At 40.8% G+C, this 21,747-nt stretch overlaps 1 protein-coding gene and 1 pseudogene across 1 annotated transcript in view; both read right to left on the bottom strand.

Moving 5' to 3' along the window:
- Positions 1-1,124: 1,124 nt before the first annotated feature.
- On the bottom strand, positions 1,125-7,558 carry LOC139411870 (proepiregulin-like; annotated as a pseudogene).
- A 13,649-nt stretch (positions 7,559-21,207) lies between these two features.
- The window catches only part of LOC139411871 (epigen-like), a 9,568-nt gene continuing 9,028 nt past the window's right edge, over positions 21,208-21,747 (bottom strand). Inside the window, exon 5 of the mRNA XM_071158619.1 lies at positions 21,208-21,307. Coding sequence (XP_071014720.1) covers positions 21,250-21,307 — 58 coding nt within the window. The 3' untranslated portion in view covers positions 21,208-21,249. The remainder of the gene's footprint in view (positions 21,308-21,747) is intronic.

Here is a 21,747-nt window from a genome sequence, read left to right on the forward strand (position 1 = left end):
GTGTAGAGGCGGCAGGGTAGCCTAGTGGTTAGAGTGTAGGGGCGGCAGGGTAGCCTAGAGGTTAGAGTGTTGGGGCGGCAGGGTAGCCTAGTGGTTAGAGTGTAGAGGCGGCAGGGTAGCCTAGTGGTTAAAGTGTAGAGGTGGCAGGGTAGCCTAGTGGTTAGAGTGTAGAGGTGGCAGGGTAGCCTAGTGGTTAGAGTGTAGAGGTGGCAGGGTAGCCTAGTGGTTAGAGTGTAGAGGAGGCAGGGTAGCCTAGTGGTTAGAGTGTAGAGGCGGCAGGGTAGCCTAGTGGTTAGAGTGTAGAGGAGGCAGGTAGCCTAACTGGTTAGAGTGTAGAGGCGGCAGGGTAGCCTAGTGGTTAGAGTGTAGAGGTGGCAGGGTAGCCTAGTGGTTAGAGTGTAGAGGTGGCAGGTAGCCTAGTGGTTAGAGTGTAGAGGGGGCAGGGTAGCCTAGTGGTTAGAGTGTAGAGGCGGCAGGGTAGCCTAGTGGTTAGAGCGTAGAGGAGGCAGGGTAGCCTAGTGGTTAGAGTGTAGGGATGGCAGGGTAGCCTAGTGGTTAGAGTGTAGAGGGGGCAGGGTAGCCTAGTGGTTAGAGTGTAGAGGGGGCAGGGTAGCCTAGTGGTTAGAGTGTAGAGGGGGCAGGGTAGCCTAGTGGTTAGAGTGTAGAGGGGGCAGGGTAGCCTAGTGGTTAGAGTGTAGAGGCGGCAGGGTAGCCTAGTGGTTAGAGCGTTGGACTAGTAACCAGAAGGTTGTAAGTTCAAAAGCTGACAAGGTACAAATATGTCGTTCTGAACAGGCAGTTAACCCAAAGGTCCTAGGCTGTCATTTAAAATAAGAATTTGTTCTTAAACTGACTTGCCTAGTTAAATAAAGGTCAAATTAAATATTAAAACTCAGCATCCGCCATTCTCTTTAGCGCCGAAAAACAAAGATATGTTGTATGGATTTCTATTTATTTTTAATAAACGCACTGATGCTCCCCAAATAAAAACTCCCAAGTCACACAAGCTAAATATTTGGCTGCATTTGGTCACACTTTCGAGCCCTGGTTGTAGGTGTGTTTGTGCATGTTCAGAGCTAAGGACCAAGGATGACATTCAGATGGCCTAAAGACACAACTACAAAGAGAAGGACTAGTTTTATTAGAAATTTCATAAATAAGAAAAACAAAACAAAATATTTGTATAATTTAAAATACTGCATATGAAGTTCAATATGGCCAGAAACTGGAACAGACATGATACCAAACAGGATAGTCAGCCATTCTAACATGAAGGAGACAGAAATAGTCTTTACAGCCATGCAAAACTTACTCCTGACAAAAATACATTTTCAGTTTGACACACACACACACAGTAGAAATGCTGGAGTCGTGTTCAGTAGGCACAGCATGGAAGAAAACTGAGTGAAACATTATCCGTTACAAAACTATTTAAAAAAATTAAAAAAATTTAAACATAAAAAAAATGTTTTTCGTTGCGTACCCTAATGAACGTAACCCTGGTAAGTAACAGAACTACAGTATATTATGGAACATAATGATTGACCTTATGGCTACTGTCAAACATACACACGTCACACCATCTGCACCTCCTGGTACGTCTGCTGTTTCTGTTGGGGTGGACATCTATTTCTCTTGTACCTGGAACAGTAGGAGCAGCCAATGACACACAGATACAAACAGACACACAAACACAGGACTGGTGGGAGGAGCTATAGGAGGATGGGCTCATTGTAATGGCTGGAACGGAATCATTGGAACGGAATCAAACGTTCCATATGTTTGATAACGTTCCGTCTCAGCCATTACAATGAGCCATCCAGTAGCTCCTCCCACTAGCTTCCTCTGACACAGATGCATGCTCTCTCTCCCCCACTGTCTCTCACCATCGGCAGAAGAAGTAGAAGGCGCCAGCGATGCCTATAAACAGAAGGCCCCCACATACCACCATCAGGATGACATGCTCTTCTTTCATTGGCTGAAACACCATCTCCAGGTGAGCACACCTGGGCCCGTAGTAACCCCTCTCACACCTGGAGAGAGAGGGACATGAGTCACGCAACCCCTCTCACACCTGGAGAGAGAGGGACATGAGTCACACGCACACACACACCATCCCATTACTGAGCACCCCCACATTACAGAGCGCTATCACAAAACACACACACCAGGTAAACTACACCTTTATATGTACGTGACAATAAATCCTATAATATTTGTTCTCTCTTACTTGCAGTGGTGCTCGTTGAGATCCAGCAGTAAGATACATTCTCCGTTGAGACAGTAGCTCTCCAGATTGGAGTCACATTTGCGGCTCATCACCTTCTCCATGTGAGGGCGGGACTGCTCCTGGTCTGGATAAAAACACCAATAACCAACCAAATATTTAGATAGTATGTAGTTTAAAAAAAATGTCAGGTCAGTAGTAGCAGTCCAGGAAGAGGGTCTACCTGCTGTTGTTCCTGCCTCACAGTGGGAGCAGGGGGGGCTGGTTGGGGCTGGCTGTGTGGAGGAGTGGACATCTGTAGAATGTACATCAGGCCAGACTAATAACAGACCTGTGTGTCAGAGGGACAGAGAGAGAACAAACAAAATACCCTTTTAGCAAAGCAGTTGTCCCCTCCGTCCTTCACACCACCCCACGGGCCATGGCAGTTGTACCCTCCATCTTTCACTCCACCCCACGGGCCATGGCAGTTGTACCCTCCGTCCTTCACATCACCCCACGGGCCATGGCAGTTGTACCCTCCGTCCTTCACGTCACCCCACGGGCCATGGCAGTTGTACCCTCCATCTTTCACTCCACCCCACGGGCCATGGCAGTTGTACCCTCCGTCCTTCACATCACCCCACGGGCCATGGCAGTTGCACCCTCCGTCCTTCACACCACCCCACGGGCCATGGCAGTTGTACCCTCCGTCCTTCACATCACCCCACGGGCCATGGCAGTTGTACCCTCCGTCCTTCACCCCACATGGCAGTTGTCTGATCTCTACTTAAATGTCATCCTGAAACTCTTAACGGATTGAGTTGAATTCATGTTTTATTTTACCAGGCAGGCCAATTAAATAACTTACTGTTTACAATGATGGCCTGGCAATGACCGTTACTGTGCCCAGCCTGTCATTCTATCCACATGACGGAGGAGAGGAGTTGATTTTGTGAAGGTGCCTGGCACTTAGACTGGCAGTGGCCAGCATGCCAAGCTCCATGCCAAGCTCCATGCCAAGCAGATGGGGTATTGGGTTGTCAAAAAAGGCCCCGGTGTTATAACATGGATGCCAGTCTATTTCTGCCCTCTTGCCAACTCCTGATGAAAGTGTCATGTTTAGCATGACAAGATATCTAAACAGACTGGTACAGTGGCGGCGCCGTTTGTCAACGCCACATTCCTGAGACATGACTTAATGACGCAAGGTTAACGTCTCCATCCCCAAGGCACCAAATATGCAGGTTGCCATTTATTGGGATGACTCATGTACTGAAGGCATCTCTGTAGATTGGTCACTAGCTGGCACTGCCACAAAGTCACAATATCTGATTTTAAATCTAACCGTAACCACATTGCCAACCCGAATGCCTAACCCTACATTTCTGATTGCATTCATTTTTAACGATATGGAAGGGCATCCAATCAAAAACGCCATTGATTGGAAACGCATAATTTGACAAAAATGGGTAAGACATGTTAATTGTGTATATACACTCCTGTAATAAAAATGATTAACATCAGAATCGGTTGAACTCGGCATCTTTCTTCTCAAATCAAGGAGGACATAAAACAACATAGATCTGGGAGACATGACACGTAGTTCATCAACTACACTGAGAAAAAAAAAATGAAAAAAACACAACATGTAAAGTGATGATCCCATCTTTCATGAGCTGAAATAAAAGATCCCAGAAATGCTCTGTACTCACAAAAAGCTTATTTCTTTCAAAAAAAACATACAATTTGGTGCACAGATTTGTTTACATCCTTGTTGTGCAGGGCTGTTTCCAGGCATAAGTGACATAAACGGAATTAACACAACATGTAAAGTGTTGGTTTCATGTGCTGAAATAAAAGATCCCAGAAATGCTCCGTACTCACAAAGTGTATTTCTATCAAATATTGTGGACAAATTTGTTTACATCCCTGTTAGTAAGCATCCCCAGGAAGAGGGTTAGACTGAAAACCTACAGGACGGTAGAGCCCCAGGAAGAGGGTTGGACTGAAAACCTACAGGACGGTAGAGCTCCAGGAAGAGGGTTGGACTGAAAACCTACAGGACGGTAGATTCCCCAGGAAGAGGGTTGGACTGAAAACCTACAGGACGGTAGATTCCCCAGGAAGAGGGTTGGACTGAAAACCTACAGGACGGTAGATCCCCAGGAAGAGGGTTGGACTGAAAACCTACAGGACGGTAGATCCCCAGGAAGAGGGTTGGACTGAAAACCTACAGGACGGTAGATCCCCAGGAAGAGGGTTGGACTGAACCTACAGGACGGTAGATCCCCAGGAAGAGGGTTGGACTGAACCTACAGGACGGTAGATCCCCAGGAAGAGGGTTAGACTGAAAACCTACAGGATGGTAGATCCCCAGGAAGAGGGTTGGACTGAACCTACAGGACGGTAGATCCCCAGGAAGAGGGTTAGACAGCCCTGCCCTAGATATACAGTGCCAGTCAAAGGTTTGGACACACCTACAAGGGTTTCTTTACTTGTACTATTTTAGAATAATAGTGAAGACATCAAAACTATGAAATAACACATGGAAACATGTAGTAACCAAAAAAGCCAAAAAACCAAACAACAAAAAAAGTGTTAAAAAAATCAAAATATATTTTATATTTGAGATTCTTCAAAGTAGCCACCCTTTGCCTTGACAGCTTTGCACACTTGGCATTCTCTCAACCAGCTTCATGAGGTAGTCACCTGGAATGCATTTCAATTAACAGGTGTGCCTAGTTAAAAAGTTAATTTGTGGAATTTCTTTCCGTCTTAATGTGTTTGAGCCAATCAGTTGTGTTGTGACAAGGTATGGGGTGGTATACAGAAGATAGCCCTATTTGGTAAAAGACCAAGTCCATATTATGGCAAGAACAACTCAAATAAGCAAAGAGAAACGACAGTCCATTACTTTAAGACATGAAGTCAGTCAATGCAGAACATTTCAAGAACTTTGAAAGTTTCTTCAAGTGCAGTCGCAAAAACCATCAAGAGCTGTGATGAAACTGGCTCTCGTGAGGACCGACACAGGAAAGGAAGACTCAGAGTTACAGCTTCTGCAGAGGATAAGTTCATTAGTTACCAGCCTCAGAAATTGCAGCCAACATAAATGCTTCAGAGATCCATTATCAGACACAGCTCAACATCAACTGTTCTGAGGAGACTGTGTGAATCAGGCCTTCATGGTTGAATTGCTGCAAAGAAACCACTACTAAAGGACACCAATAAGAAGAAGAGACTTGCTTGGGCCAAGAAACACGAGCAATGGACATTAGACCGGGAAAATCTGTCCTTTGTTCTGAAGAGTCCAAAATGTAGATTTTTGGTTCCAACCGCTGTGTCTTTGTGAGACGCAGAGTAGGTGAACGGATGATCTCCATATGTGTGGTTCCCACCGTGAAGCATGGAGGAGGTGGTGTGATGGTGCTTGTCTGGTGACACGGTCAGTGATTTATTTAGAATTCAGGGCACACTTAACCAGCATGGCTACCACAGCATTCTGCAGTAATACGCCAACCCATCTGGTTTGCGCTTAGTGGGACTATCATTTATTTTTCAACAGGACAATGACCCAACACACCTCCAGGCTGTGTAAGGGCTATTTGACCAAGAAGGAGAGTGATGGAGTGCTGCATCAGATGACTTGGCCTCCACAATGACCCAACCTCAACCCAATTGAGATGGTTTGGGATGAGTTGGATCGCAGAGTGAAGGAAAAGCAGCCAACAAGTGCTCAGCATATGTGGGAACTCCTTCAAGACTGTTGGAAAAGCATTCCAGGTTAAGCTGGTTGAGAGAATGCAAAGTTGCCGTCAAGGCAAAGGGTGGCTACTTTGAAGAATCTAAAATATATTTTGATTTGTTTAACCGTTTACTACAGGATTCCATAGTTTTGATGTCTTCACTATTATTCTACAATGTAGAAATTAGTAAAAGATAAAGAAAAACCCTTGAATGAGTAGGTGTGTCCAAACTTTTGACTGGTACTGTAGACAATTTTGACTTTGCAGCTGGCCCACCTAGCGGAAAATGCTCAGTTCTGCCTCCAGGGCTAAATTCATGACTATAAAATGTCAGTCTGCAACAAGAATAGAATGTCTTCGTCAGCAGACAGCCAGAAAGTATTGTAACCAGGTAACAAAATACAGTACCATAGTAGCTTAAACAATCAACAGGTAAATATTCCTCTACTCTCCCTGTAACCATGGCAGCCAACATATTTTTTTTTCAAACAGCTTGAGTAGATGAGGCCAATAAAAACAGAGTCATTATGATAATACCCACTTGTCACACAATGGTTGAATCAACGTTGAATTCCACGTCATTTAAAATGAAAATACGGTTGAACCAACGTGGAATAGACATTGATTTGATGTAGGAGCCCCGTGGGTAGGTTTGTTATGAGCAGAGAACACCGGAAAAAATATAAAATATATATTTTTTTAAATCACTGAATTATTGCAATGTTTGTTAATGTGTAAATTAATCCCATTACGGATGGGTTGCCAACTGGCGATTTGACAAGAAAATTAAATAACATTTACTCATTCATTCATTCAAATGTATAATGTCAGGTAGAAAAAGTCATCAGAAGTCACATTGGGTAAAATGGAATAGTGCGGATGCACAAGCCTTCTTGTATGTATCATTTATGCAGCCAGTCCATCCCCATATTTCCATTTGAGACAGGAATGTCTCAGAGAAGCCCTAGGTATGAGGAAGCACAATCACTTCTACAGTACACCATGCTCTGAGACGTGATGTATGTAGTCCCCTATGGCGTACATCACTGCATTCTTACAGGATTAGGCTATTTAAACTTTTCACACCTTAAAAAAAAAATGGACGATGTCAATTGACGCTGTGAATATTTCTCTATATCTATCATTTTCTAAAAACAAGTCATTACAAAAAAATAGTGCGTAGCCAGTGGACATGTAATCACATAGGCTGAAGCGATTTGTTTTCTGACGCGCGTAATGGCTCAAGTTTGCGCCTCTCCAAATGACATTGTACTTTTACACAGTTGCTTTATACTTGTCCATTTATCTGAGACTAAATGTAACTTTTTAAAATTAAACTGATGCCATTAACTCACCGAGAAATGAGAGCAGGATGGACGATTGTGGGTTCCTCATTGCTCTTTAGCGGTCGGAGATGGAGAGAGACCGCAGCAGAGAGGATGGGCCGCTTTTAAGTGGGTCATGCAGGAAACCCTATCTGCGGGTAGACAGGTATGCACCTATCGCGGTGGACTACAGGCATTTCCGACCTGTCAAATAGATGTATTATCACGAAGGTTGTCTCGTATTGGCCTACGGGCTCAAAACCAGACTAACAACCACATTAGGCCTCTGCTGTTCCAGATGAAAAGACACTGTAAACAATCAGGTTTGGTGTAATACAGGGCGTGGACAGCCATCATGGACAACCTGCTTTGCTTTTATTCATAAACCCTTTACAAAAGGTTTTATTGGCCTAGACCTCCAGCATCATGTACGGTAAAAGAGGGCACTAAAAACTAGATCAAACGCTCTTAATGCCCAACCTGTAATTCAAAAGGTCCTTTTAATTTACAAATAACTGTCAAATCTGGATAATTGTGTTATGTTTGATTACAAGGTTTGGTCTGGGAAGCAGGTGTTAGGATAGAAGATGTAGAATCTTTATTGTCCATTTGGTGAGATCATACATAGACTTAATAAATCCACCTAAAGTCGACTGTCATTTTGAATGTTGAATAGCCTCCTGCGCGTTTATGCTATGAGATTAACCCTTTATTGTGCTGGCTGCCGTTCAATCAACTCTATCAGCCGTTATAACGTTTGCACCTTTTCCATGACATGGGGCTTGTGAAAGCAGCCTTTTTCTACACATAAGAGGATCCGGACAAGAAATTGTCTGTAAAACCGTGTGAGCTACAAACGAATATTTCACCAATATCGAAAGGGGAGACTCACGAGCGCGACAGTCGGTTGTTTGGCTCTATGACATCCATACGATTTATGGCAGTCGTCTGAACGCTTTGTAGCAGAAATCCTGATTTAGAAGAAGTCTTTTCACAAAATCGACTGTCCAGATCAAACCATGGGAGCTACAGACTAATATGTCACCCATAACAAAAGGGGATACGAACATGACGGTGTTCGTTGATCTGCTCTACACGGCAAACAAGCTTCAGGGGAGTCATCTGAATGTAACCCAGGACCCGGATGTACAAACTGCAGAAAAGTGAATAGGGGGTAAAATGAGCCAAAAATAACGTGACAAAACATGGGTATTTCCCCCCTGAGTTTTCTTATATCTCTCAGATAAGGGACAGACACTTCAAAATCTTGTTCCTTATGATACATTTTTTTGACTTGTCTGTTTTGCCTTTTCTGGATGTGTTATTCAATGTGTTTCTATGGGCTATAGCAGTAAAGACCAAATACAATTTTTGCCCCCCCCCCCTCAAAAAAAGTATATATTTTTTTATACCCATAGGGGGACTAAAATTCTAAATGCTAAATCATACATTTCATGACCATATTAAAACAATTCCATATGTTAGCTTAGTAGTTCTTGTTATCTAAGTGCTTAGATCTGCAGGGGTTTCAAAGCATTTTGATTGAAATCTCCATAGCCTACTGTTTAACATCCAACTGCCCCCCAAAGCCTTTACTGTGTGTGTGTGTGTGTGTGTGTGTGTGTGTGTGTGTGTGTGTGTGTGTGTGTGTGTGTGTGTGTGTGTGTGTGTGTGTGTGTGTGAGTGTGTGTGTGAGAGACATTGTAAGCTAGCCTAATTCATGAACTGTGTATATGTAATATATAAAAATATATATGTAATATATAACAAATATGTGTAATATATAAAAAATATATATCGTATTGTTGTCTTTTCAACCCAGTTTTGCACACTGAGACTGGTTCTTTGGCCATCCCTAACCCTTTTTGGTTCAAGGAACAACCATTTTTTGGTTCCAGGTAGAACCCTTTTGAGATCCATGTGTAACCCTCTGTGGAAAGGGTTCTACATGGAATCAAAGCAGATTCTTCAAAGGGTTCTCCTATTTGGACAGCCAATTAACCTTTTTAGGTTCTAGATACTGTAGCACCTTCTTTTTCTGAGAGTGTAAGATTAGGCAGTCATGGGAAGCTGAATAGTCTCCTGGAGAATCCAGTCTCAGTGAGAACAGATGCAGAGAAGAAACATTAATGATCATCCGCATGGCTAGTACAAACTTAGCTCTTACAAAGCTGGCTATTAGGAATCACTACACATTGAAGATATCAAGATATCAAACAGAACACAAAAAACAAACATTCAAGGGTCCCCGATGAATCAAGCATTTCACATCCATATTGGGAGGGGGTACACGTTTCAAGATCTAGGCTTGCTTACAATGTCACACACACACACACACACACACACACACACACTCTCTCTCTCCCCTCTCCTCTCTCTCTTTCTCTGTCTCCTCTCTCTCTCTTTCTCTGTCTTCTCTCCTCTCTCTCTCTCTCTCTCTCTCTCTCTCTCTCTCTCTCTCTCTCTCTCTCTCTCATACACACATTTACTGTCATTCACTAAACAGATATCAACATGTCAAAACGTTAGCTGGCTAGCTATAACCAATACAACAGGTCAAAATTAAAACTTACCATGTCCATGGAGGATTAGCCAGAGAGATAATGTTAGCTAGCTAAAATTAGCCCAGTTAGCTAATGTTAGCTAGCTAGCAAATATTGTCTTGATGTTCTTCTCCCCAACAAACCACCACACTACTTATAGAAAACAAGAATGCGGGAAAACAGGGACTACCACTTAGCAGTCAAATCTTTTCGAAGTTTTCTGTTAACACTTCCTTTTAAGGGGTCCTTATTACAGTGTAATTCCACATGTAATTACACTGTAACAAGTATTATAGTTACAATATAATAACAATATGTAACTGGTAGTAATTGTGGTCTGTAATTACAGAAGTGTAACAATGAATGTTTGTTACCATGCTTGTTACAAATGGGCAGATTTCCACTAAATTCACCAACTTATTTTTTTTTCCCCGCTTCTTCTCATCTGCATTCAATTGATTAACAACCTGTGAAAAAAGGTTTGGATAGCTTGTGGATGCGTTGCTTGTTCTGTGGGTCCTGTGGTTTTTGAGGCTGTAAACTCTTCCTGAGGCACACAGACATTCCAGTGTCTCATGTTAGAGAACAGAAGGGAGTTGAGCTGCTGCCTTATAATTTACAATGGGCGTGAGGTCATAGCCCCCCCCCCCCCCCCCCCTCTATACCTCTCCCACATCTCTGTATAACTGTGATCCTCTGTAACCTGATCCTCACAGGCCAGTCATGACAAGGAATAAGGCGCTATTTCAAAGCATGTAATATTTGCCTAAGTACATCTAAGTGGGACAATAAACACACAATAGAGTACATGTCATATTTGCACAAGTACAATGAAATTACTAGTTGTTACACAGGATGTATCTAGCTAGTTCAAATGAAGTGTGTCTTGAGAGGTGAAGTTACTTCAGTAATTATAGTGTGCCTACAAAGTACGTCACAGATCCTGACAGATCTAATCGCTTCTGAAGACGCCATCGACATCGTTTTTTTCCAGAGTCGTCCAATTTGGTTGAAAACCGTGGACATAGCAACCCTGCAAGACCTCCTAAACATTGCTTTTTCTTCTCTTTTCTTCTTTTTTTACTTTGGAAATAAATATTTTCGTTTTGAGAAAAGTGTGTTGAGATCAAATGGTTCATCTTCTGAATGTTCCATCTCGCTCCAAACTCTCCCCCCTGCCAACCACTGAGCTTCCTGTCCCCACCATCTTCTGAATGTTCCATCTCGCTCCAAACTCTCCCCCCTGCCAACCACTGAGCTTCCTGTCCCCACCATCTTCTGAATGTTCCATCTCGCTCCAAACTCTCCCCCCTGCCAACCACTGAGCTTCCTGTCCCCACCATCTTCTGAATGTTCCATCACGCTCCAAACTCTCCCCCCTGCCAACCACTGAGCTTCCTGTCCCCACCATCTTCTGAATGTTCCATCTCGCTCCAAATTCTCCCCCCTGCCAACCACGGAGCTTCCTGTCCCCACCATCTTCTGAATGTTCCATCTCGCTCCAAACTCTCCCCGCTGCCAACCACTGAGCTTCCTGTCCCCACCATCTTCTGAATGTTCCATCTCGCTCCAAATTCTCCCCCCTGCCAACCACTGAGCTTCCTGTCCCCACCATCTTCTGAATGTTCCATCTCGCTCCAAACTCTCCCCCCTGCCAACCACTGAGCTTCCTGTCCCCACCATCGTCTGAATGTTCCATCTCGCTCCAAACTCTCCCCCCTGCCAACCACTGAGCTTCCTGTCCCCACCATCTTCTGAATGTTCCATCTCGCTCCAAACTCTCCCCCCTGCCAACCACTGAGCTTCCTGTCCCCACCATCTTCTGAATGTTCCATCTCGCTCCAAACTCTCCCCCCTGCCAACCACTGAGCTTCCTGTCCCCACCATCTTCTGAATGTTCCATCTCGCTCCAAACTCTCCCCCCTGCCAACCACTGAGCTTCCTGTCCCCACCATCTTCTGAATGTTCCATCTCGCTCCAAACTCTCCCCCCTGCCAACCACTGAGCTTCCTGTCCCCACCATCTTCTGAATGTTCCATCTCGCTCCAAACTCTCCCCCCTGCCAACCACTGAGCTTCCTGTCCCCACCATCTTCTGAATGTTCCATCTCGCTCCAAACTCTCCCCCCTGCCAACCACTGAGCTTCCTGTCCCCACCATCTTCTGAATGTTCCATCTCGCTCCAAACTCTCCCCCCTGCCAACCACTGAGCTTCCTGTCCCCACCATCTTCTGAATGTTCCATCTCGCTCCAAACTCTCCCCCCTGCCAACCACTGAGCTTCCTGTCCCCACCATCTTCTGAATGTTCCATCTCGCTCCAAACTCTCCCCCCTGCCAACCACTGAGCTTCCTGTCCCCACCATCTTCTGAATGTTCCATCTCGCTCCAAACTCTCCCCCCTGCCAACCACTGAGCTTCCTGTCCCCACCATCTTCTGAATGTTCCATCTCGCTCCAAACTCTCCCCCCTGCCAACCACTGAGCTTCCTGTCCCCACCATCGTCTGAATGTTCCATCTCGCTCCAAACTCTCCCCCATGCCAACCACTGAGCTTCCTGTCCCCACCATATTTGGCGGGGACAGGAAACTCCAACCAGATGCTTGACATGCATTCTTCCGGTGAAACATCTGTGCCATTTGTTCTACAGTGCATTCGGGGGAAAGTATTCAAACCCTTTCACTTCTTCCATTACAGACTTATTCTGAAATGGATTAAATTAATCATTTTCCTCATCAGTCTACACACAATACAAAATAATGACCAAGTCGAAAAACAGTTATTTTAGACATTTTTGTTAAATGTATTCCAAATTAAACTGCCACTGATGGGAAAATGTGCATATGTTTTTTAAAAAAAATGTATGCAGATCTTAGAATATTTGCATGAAAATCTGTTGCCAAGTGTATAGAAACTATAGCCACCCTAAAGACTCTGGCAAGTGTGCCAGTCCAGTGTCACTTTGATTTTACCTGCACAACATGGTTCACCAGCAGTCCCAAACATCTAAAGAATAAGCTACCAACCAAAACAAGCTAGTAAGAATTGTACTTAAACTCCCCCAATCACACTCATCTGGAGGTCAAGCATTTTAAGCAGCTAGTCTGGCAATCTGTGGAATAAAATCATCTTGGTCTTGTCCACAGAATCAGCACGGACTCAGCCCCCAGATACCTATCTAACTTTTACATTTCTTACCAGAGCCAGAGACTCAAATATTGACCGTTTAAAAAAAAATATGAGTCTATCTGGTAAGAACAGATGTGTATATACTGTATACCGGCACTGTTGAGTGGAACAAACTACCACAGAAACGCCAAGCCACACCAACCATAACCACTTTTAAAAAGAATGTCAAAAGGCTGGTGAGCAGTAGAAATAGATTTTTGTCCATCTCTGTAATGTGTCTCTGTAATGTGTCTCTGTAATGTGTCTCTGTAATGTATCTCTGTAATGTGTCTCTGTAATGTGTCTCTGTAATGTGTCTCTGTAATGTCTCTGTAATGTGTCTCTGTAATGTGTCTATGTAATGTATCTCTGTAATGTGTCTCTGTAATGTGTCTCTGTAATGTATCTCTGTAATGTGTCTCTGTAATGTCTCTGTAATGTATCTCTGTAATGTGTCTCTGTAATGTGTCTCTGTAATGTATCTCTGTAATGTGTCTCTGTAATGTATCTCTGTAATGTGTCTCTGTAATGTGTCTCTGTAATGTGTCTGTAATGTGTCTCTGTAATGTGTCTCTGTAATGTGTCTGTGTAATGTGTCTGTGTCTCTGTAATGTGTCTCTGTAATGTGTCTGTCTCTGTAATGTGTCTGTGTCTCTGTAATGTATCTCTGTAATGTCTCTGTAATGTGTCTCTGTAATGTGTCTATGTAATGTGTCTGTGTCTCTGTAATGTGTCTGTGTCTCTGTAATGTGTCTCTGTAATGTGTCTGTGTCTTTGTAATGTGTCTGTGTAATGTGTCTGTGTCTCTGTAATGTGTCTCTGTAATGTGTCTCTGTAATGTGTCTCTGTAATGTGTCTGTGTCTCTGTAATGTGTCTGTGTCTCTGTAATGTGTCTCTGTAATGTGTCTCTGTCTCTGTAATGTGTCTCTGTAATGTGTCTCTGTAATGTGTCTCTAATGTGTCTCTGTAATGTGTCTGTGTCTCTGTAATGTGTCTGTGTCTCTGTAATGTGTCTCTGTAATGTGTCTCTATGTATTTTATATGTATTCATGTCAACAATGGAAATATGTCCACAACTTTATCATGTGATCCCAGTCACTTGAAACATTGTTTTGTGTTTATTTTTTTACTGACAAATTAAATGAATCAGTCAATCCAAACTACAGTGGTCATTTGATTTGATTAGGATCTCTTTTAGTCCCCATTAGAACTAATCTTCCAAGAGTCCTTAACATTAAAATACAATTTATAATACAAACAAATGTTCCACATATAACACACTATTACAAACAGACATAATACACTAGCATAATGACCCAATAAATACTGAATCTAAAAAAATATTGGTTCTTCATCTACTATAGTCCCACAACATTTATATATACTATATTTACATGGTTTTTAAATAATGTTTAAACTTATATATTGAAAGGTTTCTAGTTTGCTCAGTTAATTTATTCCATTTCTTCATTGCTCTAAATCTAAATGTTCTTTTGCCCATTTCTTTTTTCTGTCTGGATAACGCATAGATGGTGGACAATCTATTCCTAGTATTTACGGAATGTCTGTCTCTTAACCAATCTATTCCTAGTATTTACTGAATGTCTGTCTCTTAACCAATCTATTCCTAGTATTTACTGAATGTCTGTCTCTTAACCAATCTATTCCTAGTATTTACTGAATGTCTGTCTCTTAACCAATCTATTCCTAGTATTTACGGAATGTCTGTCTCTTAACCAATCTATTCCTAGTATTTACGGAATGTCTGTCTCTTAACCAATCTATTCCTAGTATTTACTGAATGTCTGTCTCTTAACCAATCTATTCCTAGTATTTACGGAATGTCTGTCTCTTAACCAATCTATTCCTAGTATTTACGGAATGTCTGTCTCTTAACCAATCTATTCCTAGTATTTACTGAATGTCTGTCTCTTAACCAATCTATTCCTAGTATTTACGGAATGTCTGTCTCTTAACCAATCTATTCCTAGTATTTACTGAATGTCTGTCTCTTAACCAATCTATTCCTAGTATTTACTGAATGTCTGTCTCTTAACCAATCTATTCCTAGTATTTACGGAATGTCTGTCTCTTAACCAATCTATTCCTAGTATTTACTGAATGTCTGTCTCTTAACCAATCTATTCCTAGTATTTACTGAATGTCTGTCTCTTAACCAATCTATTCCTAGTATTTACGGAATGTCTGTCTCTTAACCAATCTATTCCTATTATTTACTGAATGTCTGTCTCTTAACCAATCTATTCCTAGTATTTACTGAATGTCTGTCTCTTAACCAATCTATTCCTAGTATTTACTGAATGTCTGTCTCTTAACCAATCTATTCCTAGTATTTACTGAATGTCTGTCTCTTAACCAATCTATTCCTAGTATTTACTGAATGTCTGTCTCTTAACCAATCTATTCCTAGTATTTACTGAATGTCTGTCTCTTAACCAATCTATTCCTAGTATTTACTGAATGTCTGTCTCTTAACCAATCTATTCCTAGTATTTACTGAATGTCTGTCTCTTAACCAATCTATTCCTAGTATTTACTGAATGTCTGTCTCTTAACCAATCTATTCCTAGTATTTACTGAATGTCTGTCTCTTAACCAATCTATTCCTAGTATTTACTGAATGTCTGTCTCTTAACCAATCTATTCCTAGTATTTACTGAATGTCTGTCTCTTAACCAATCTATTCCTAGTATTTACTGAATGTCTGTCTCTTAACCAATCTATTCCTAGTATTTACTGAATGTCTGTCTCTTAACCAATCTATTCCTAGTATTTACTGAATGTCTGTCTCTTAACCAATCTATTCCTAGTATTTACTGAATGTCTGTCTCTAACCAATCTATTCCTAGTATTTACTGAATGTCTGTCTCTTAACCAATCTATTCCTAGTATTTACTGAATGTCTGTCTCTTAACCAATCTATTCCTAGTATTTACTGAATGTCTGTCTCTTAACCAATCTATTCCTAGTATTTACTGAATGTCTGTCTCTTAACCAATCTATTCCTAGTATTTACTGAATGTCTGTCTCTTAACCAATCTATTCCTAGTATTTACGGAATGTCTGTCTCTTAACCAATCTATTCCTAGTATTTACTGAATGTCTGTCTCTTAACCAATCTATTCCTAGTATTTACTGAATGTCTGTCTCTTAACCAATCTATTCCTAGTATTTACTGAATGTCTGTCTCTTAACCAATCTATTCCTAGTATTTACGGAATGTCTGTCTCTTAACCAATCTATTCCTAGTATTTACGGAATGTCTGTCTCTTAACCAATCTATTCCTAGTATTTACTGAATGTCTGTCTCTTAACCAATCTATTCCTAGTATTTACTGAATGTCTGTCTCTTAACCAATCTATTCCTAGTATTTACTGAATGTCTGTCTCTAACCAATCTATTCCTAGTATTTACTGAATGTCTGTCTCTAACCAATCTATTCCTAGTATTTACTGAATGTCTGTCTCTTAACCAATCTATTCCTAGTATTTACTGAATGTCTGTCTCTTAACCAATCTATTCCTAGTATTTACTGAATGTCTGTCTCTTAACCAATCTATTCCTAGTATTTACGGAATGTCTGTCTCTTAACCAATCTATTCCTAGTATTTACTGAATGTCTGTCTCTTAACCAATCTATTCCTAGTATTTACTGAATGTCTGTCTCTTAACCAATCTATTCCTAGTATTTACTGAATGTCTGTCTCTTAACCAATCTATTCCTAGTATTTACTGAATGTCTGTCTCTAACCAATCTATTCCTAGTATTTACTGAATGTCTGTCTCTTAACCAATCTATTCCTAGTATTTACTGAATGTCTGTCTCTTAACCAATCTATTCCTAGTATTTACTGAATGTCTGTCTCTTAACCAATCTATTCCTATTATTTACTGAATGTCTGTCTCTTAACCAATCTATTCCTAGTATTTACTGAATGTCTGTCTCTTAACCAATCTATTCCTATTATTTACTGAATGTCTGTCTCTTAACCAATCTATTCCTAGTATTTACTGAATGTCTGTCTCTTAACCAATCTATTCCTAGTATTTACTGAATGTCTGTCTCTTAACCAATCTATTCCTATTATTTACTGAATGTCTGTCTCTTAACCAATCTATTCCTAGTATTTACTGAATGTCTGTCTCTTAACCAATCTATTCCTATTATTTACTGAATGTCTGTCTCTTAACCAATCTATTCCTAGTATTTACTGAATGTCTGTCTCTTAACCAATCTATTCCTATTATTTACTGAATGTCTGTCTCTTAACCAATCTATTCCTAGTATTTACTGAATGTCTGTCTCTTAACCAATCTATTCCTAGTATTTACTGAATGTCTGTCTCTTAACCAATCTATTCCTAGTATTTACTGAATGTCTGTCTCTTAACCAATCTATTCCTAGTATTTACGGAATGTCTGTCTCTTAACCAATCTATTCCTAGTATTTACGGAATGTCTGTCTCTTAACCAATCTATTCCTAGTATTTACTGAATGTCTGTCTCTTATCTATTCCTAGTATTTACTGAATGTCTGTCTCTTAACCAATCTATTCCTAGTATTTACGGAATGTCTGTCTCTTAACCAATCTATTCCTAGTATTTACTGAATGTCTGTCTCTTAACCAATCTATTCCTAGTATTTACTGAATGTCTGTCTCTTAACCAATCTATTCCTAGTATTTACTGAATGTCTGTCTCTTACCCAATCTATTCCTAGTATTTACTGAATGTCTGTCTCTTACCAACTGAATACCGTTGTGAATAGAACTCGGCCGTTTTAAATGATGTATATTATGAAGTAAAATAAACCAATCTATTCCTAGTATTTACTGAATGTCTGTCTCTTAACCAATCTATTCCTAGTATTTACTGAATGTCTGTCTCTTAACCAATCTATTCCTAGTATTTACTGAATGTCTGTCTCTTAACCAATCTATTCCTATTATTTACTGAATGTCTGTCTCTTAACCAATCTATTCCTAGTATTTACTGAATGTCTGTCTCTTAACCAATCTATTCCTATTATTTACTGAATGTCTGTCTCTTAACCAATCTATTCCTAGTATTTACTGAATGTCTGTCTCTTAACCAATCTATTCCTAGTATTTACTGAATGTCTGTCTCTTAACCAATCTATTCCTAGTATTTACTGAATGTCTGTCTCTTAACCAATCTATTCCTAGTATTTACGGAATGTCTGTCTCTTAACCAATCTATTCCTAGTATTTACGGAATGTCTGTCTCTTAACCAATCTATTCCTAGTATTTACTGAATGTCTGTCTCTTACCAATCTATTCCTAGTATTTACTGAATGTCTGTCTCTTAACCAATCTATTCCTAGTATTTACTGAATGTCTGTCTCTTAACCAATCTATTCCTAGTATTTACTGAATGTCTGTCTCTTAACCAATCTATTCCTAGTATTTACTGAATGTCTGTCTCTTAACCAATCTATTCCTAGTATTTACTGAATGTCTGTCTCTTAACCAATCTATTCCTATTATTTACTGAATGTCTGTCTCTTAACCAATCTATTCCTAGTATTTACTGAATGTCTGTCTCTTAACCAATCTATTCCTATTATTTACTGAATGTCTGTCTCTTAACCAATCTATTCCTAGTATTTACTGAATGTCTGTCTCTTAACCAATCTATTCCTAGTATTTACTGAATGTCTGTCTCTTAACCAATCTATTCCTAGTATTTACTGAATGTCTGTCTCTTAACCAATCTATTCCTAGTATTTACGGAATGTCTGTCTCTTAACCAATCTATTCCTAGTATTTACGGAATGTCTGTCTCTTAACCAATCTATTCCTAGTATTTACTGAATGTCTGTCTCTTAACCAATCTATTCCTAGTATTTACGGAATGTCTGTCTCTTAACCAATCTATTCCTAGTATTTACTGAATGTCTGTCTCTTAACCAATCTATTCCTAGTATTTACTGAATGTCTGTCTCTTACCCAATCTATTCCTAGTATTTACTGAATGTCTGTCTCTTACCAACTGAATACCGTTGTGAATAGAACTCGGCCGTTTTAAATGATGTATATTATGAAGTAAAATAAACATGTTTTTTTCCCTCAATTATCTTGTCGATTGGTGACCAACCAAGAACACTGCGCATGACTGTAACAGGAGAACCATATCTCCACCTTAAAACAACCCATGACTGCAACAGTAGAACCATATCTCCACCTTAAAACAACCCATGACTGCAACAGTAGAACCATATCTCCACCTTAAAACAATCCATGACTGCAACAGTAGAACCATATCTCCACCTTAAAACAATCCATGACTGCAACAGTAGAACCATATCTCCACCTTAAAACAACCCATGACTGCAACAGTAGAACCATATCTCCACCTTAAAACAACCCTTGCTGCTTTGTTCTCTGCATTCTGCCATTGGATGAATGGAAAGAGACAGCTGTTACAAAAACACCAAAATGTTGAACGACATTCTGAGATTGTCAAGCCTCTGATCCTGGGTAAAACCTACAAGGTAGATTGTTAAGCCCCTGATCCTGGGTAAACCTACAAGGTAGATTGTCAAGCCTCTGATCCTGGGTAAAACCTACAAGGTAGATTGTCAAGCCTCTGATCCTGGGTAAACCTACAAGGTAGATTGTCAAGCCTCTGATCCTGGGTAAAACCTACAAGGTAGATTGTCAAGCCTCTGATCCTGGGTAAAACCTACAAGGTAGATTGTCAAGCCTCTGATCCTGGGTAAAACCTGCAAGGTAGATTGTCAAGCCTCTGATCCTGGGTAAAACCTACAAGGTAGATTGTCAAGCCTCTGATCTTGGGTAAACCTACAAGGTAGATTGTCAAGCCTCTGATCCTGGGTAAAACCTACAAGGTAGATTGTCAAGCCTCTGATCCTGGGTAAACCTACAAGGTAGATTGTCAAGCCTCTGATCCTGGGTAAAACCTACAAGGTAGATTGTCAAGCCTCTGATCCTGGGTAAAACCTACAAGGTAGATTGTCAAGCCTCTGATCCTGGGTAAAACCTGCAAGGTAGATTGTCAAGCCTCTGATCCTGGGTAAAACCTACAAGGTAGATTGTCAAGCCTCTGATCTTGGGTAAACCTACAAGGTAGATTGTCAAGCCTCTGATCCTGGGTAAAACCTACAAGGTAGATTGTCAAGCCTCTGATCCTGGGTAAACCTACAAGGTAGATTGTCAAGCCTCTGATCCTGGGTAAACCTACAAGGTAGGGAGGGATGTATTTTTCTGTTTGTCAAGATTTACACCGTTCTCGTTTTCAACACCACAACCGACTTGGATATTGAAGCGCACAAAGCCTGTAGGCTTTCTTTATTGGTTGTGTGGTGCATTGGCACAGAAACCTGTTGGTGGAAAACCAGTTGCATATATTTTATATTATAAATATGGCATCAGAATGTTGAAAATCAGATCCCCCCCCCCAAGATCGTTGTCTGCAGACGGCTCTGTGACGTAGGCCTAATGAAACAGGCAGGGAGAGTGAGCGCGTGGTGGTCAGGAAAACCCTCAACCCTCTGGCTCATAGCCCTGCGTTGCAACGACTGTACCACAAATGCATGCCTAAGTGGTCGATATCCACTTTATAAACAGAGGGTCGTTATTGTTATTTTGTCGTCGTAAATTATATGAGGTGGGTGGGGGAGCAAATATTTTTGTGAAGAAAAGAAAAAAATAATTGTGCATATTTTTCGAGGGACAACAGGCGCATGTTAGCACCAGGTATAAACGTGGCTGTAGAGTTCTTATATAGGGAATATGGTGCCATTTTTTACCATCCTTTCATCCTGAGCTGGCTGACTGATAGTGTCCCTGCTGTTTTAGGAATATTTTCAAATCGGTTGTAATTCTGATACCTGGTGGTTAAATGAGGTAACGTGTAGACCTGCCCGTGTCATAGTGACGTTGACTCCTTTATGAAAATCAATCTTCAGGACAATAGTGATCGGATTTGAAAGACATTTGTTACACACAACAACAACAACAAAAAAACACATTAAATACATGTACACATAAAAAAACTAAATTATACAAAATTATTTTAGATATTTCAATAAATAGCCTCAATTTGATATGATATGGGAAGACATTGTGGTCAATACATGGTTATGGAACAGCAAAACAAGACAAGGTTGGTGGTGGTGATGATGATGATGGTAATTATGAAGCTGACGAAGATGATGATAAGGATGGCGGTGGTGGAGATGATGAAGACGGGGCTCAAACTGAGTTCTCCGAGCCACCGTAGGTCTTGTAGAGAAGGGGCTGTTTTTCACATCTAGAATGAGAGAGAGAGAGAGAAAAGGAGGTCGAGACAGAAAATGTAAAGTGAGACAAACGATAGAAATCCCAGTATTACATCTTACATATATTTTAATGGTTGGGACCAAATGTAGTGTTCTGTGTGGGGTTTTGTTTCTGCAATAACAATGTTTCCAAAAGACAGTTCTGTCTCATCTTGCTCTGCTTCTATGTCCTCATATTGTCTAGAAGAGACATGCCTCTCTGATTAAAGGAAGGAATTATGTCTGCTCTATTCATTATACTTCTATGTTCTCTATGTCAGGGGTATCATGCACATTATTATCATTATTATTATTATCATTATTATTATGACCATATTGACCGTAGGGGGTTGATGTGATGTATAGAGTCATATTGACCGTAGGGGGTTGATGTGATGTATAGAGTCATATTGACCGTAGGGGGTTGATGTGA

This window comes from Oncorhynchus clarkii, chromosome 6 (genome assembly GCF_045791955.1).
Source record: "Oncorhynchus clarkii lewisi isolate Uvic-CL-2024 chromosome 6, UVic_Ocla_1.0, whole genome shotgun sequence".
Lineage (NCBI taxonomy): Eukaryota > Metazoa > Chordata > Actinopteri > Salmoniformes > Salmonidae > Oncorhynchus > Oncorhynchus clarkii.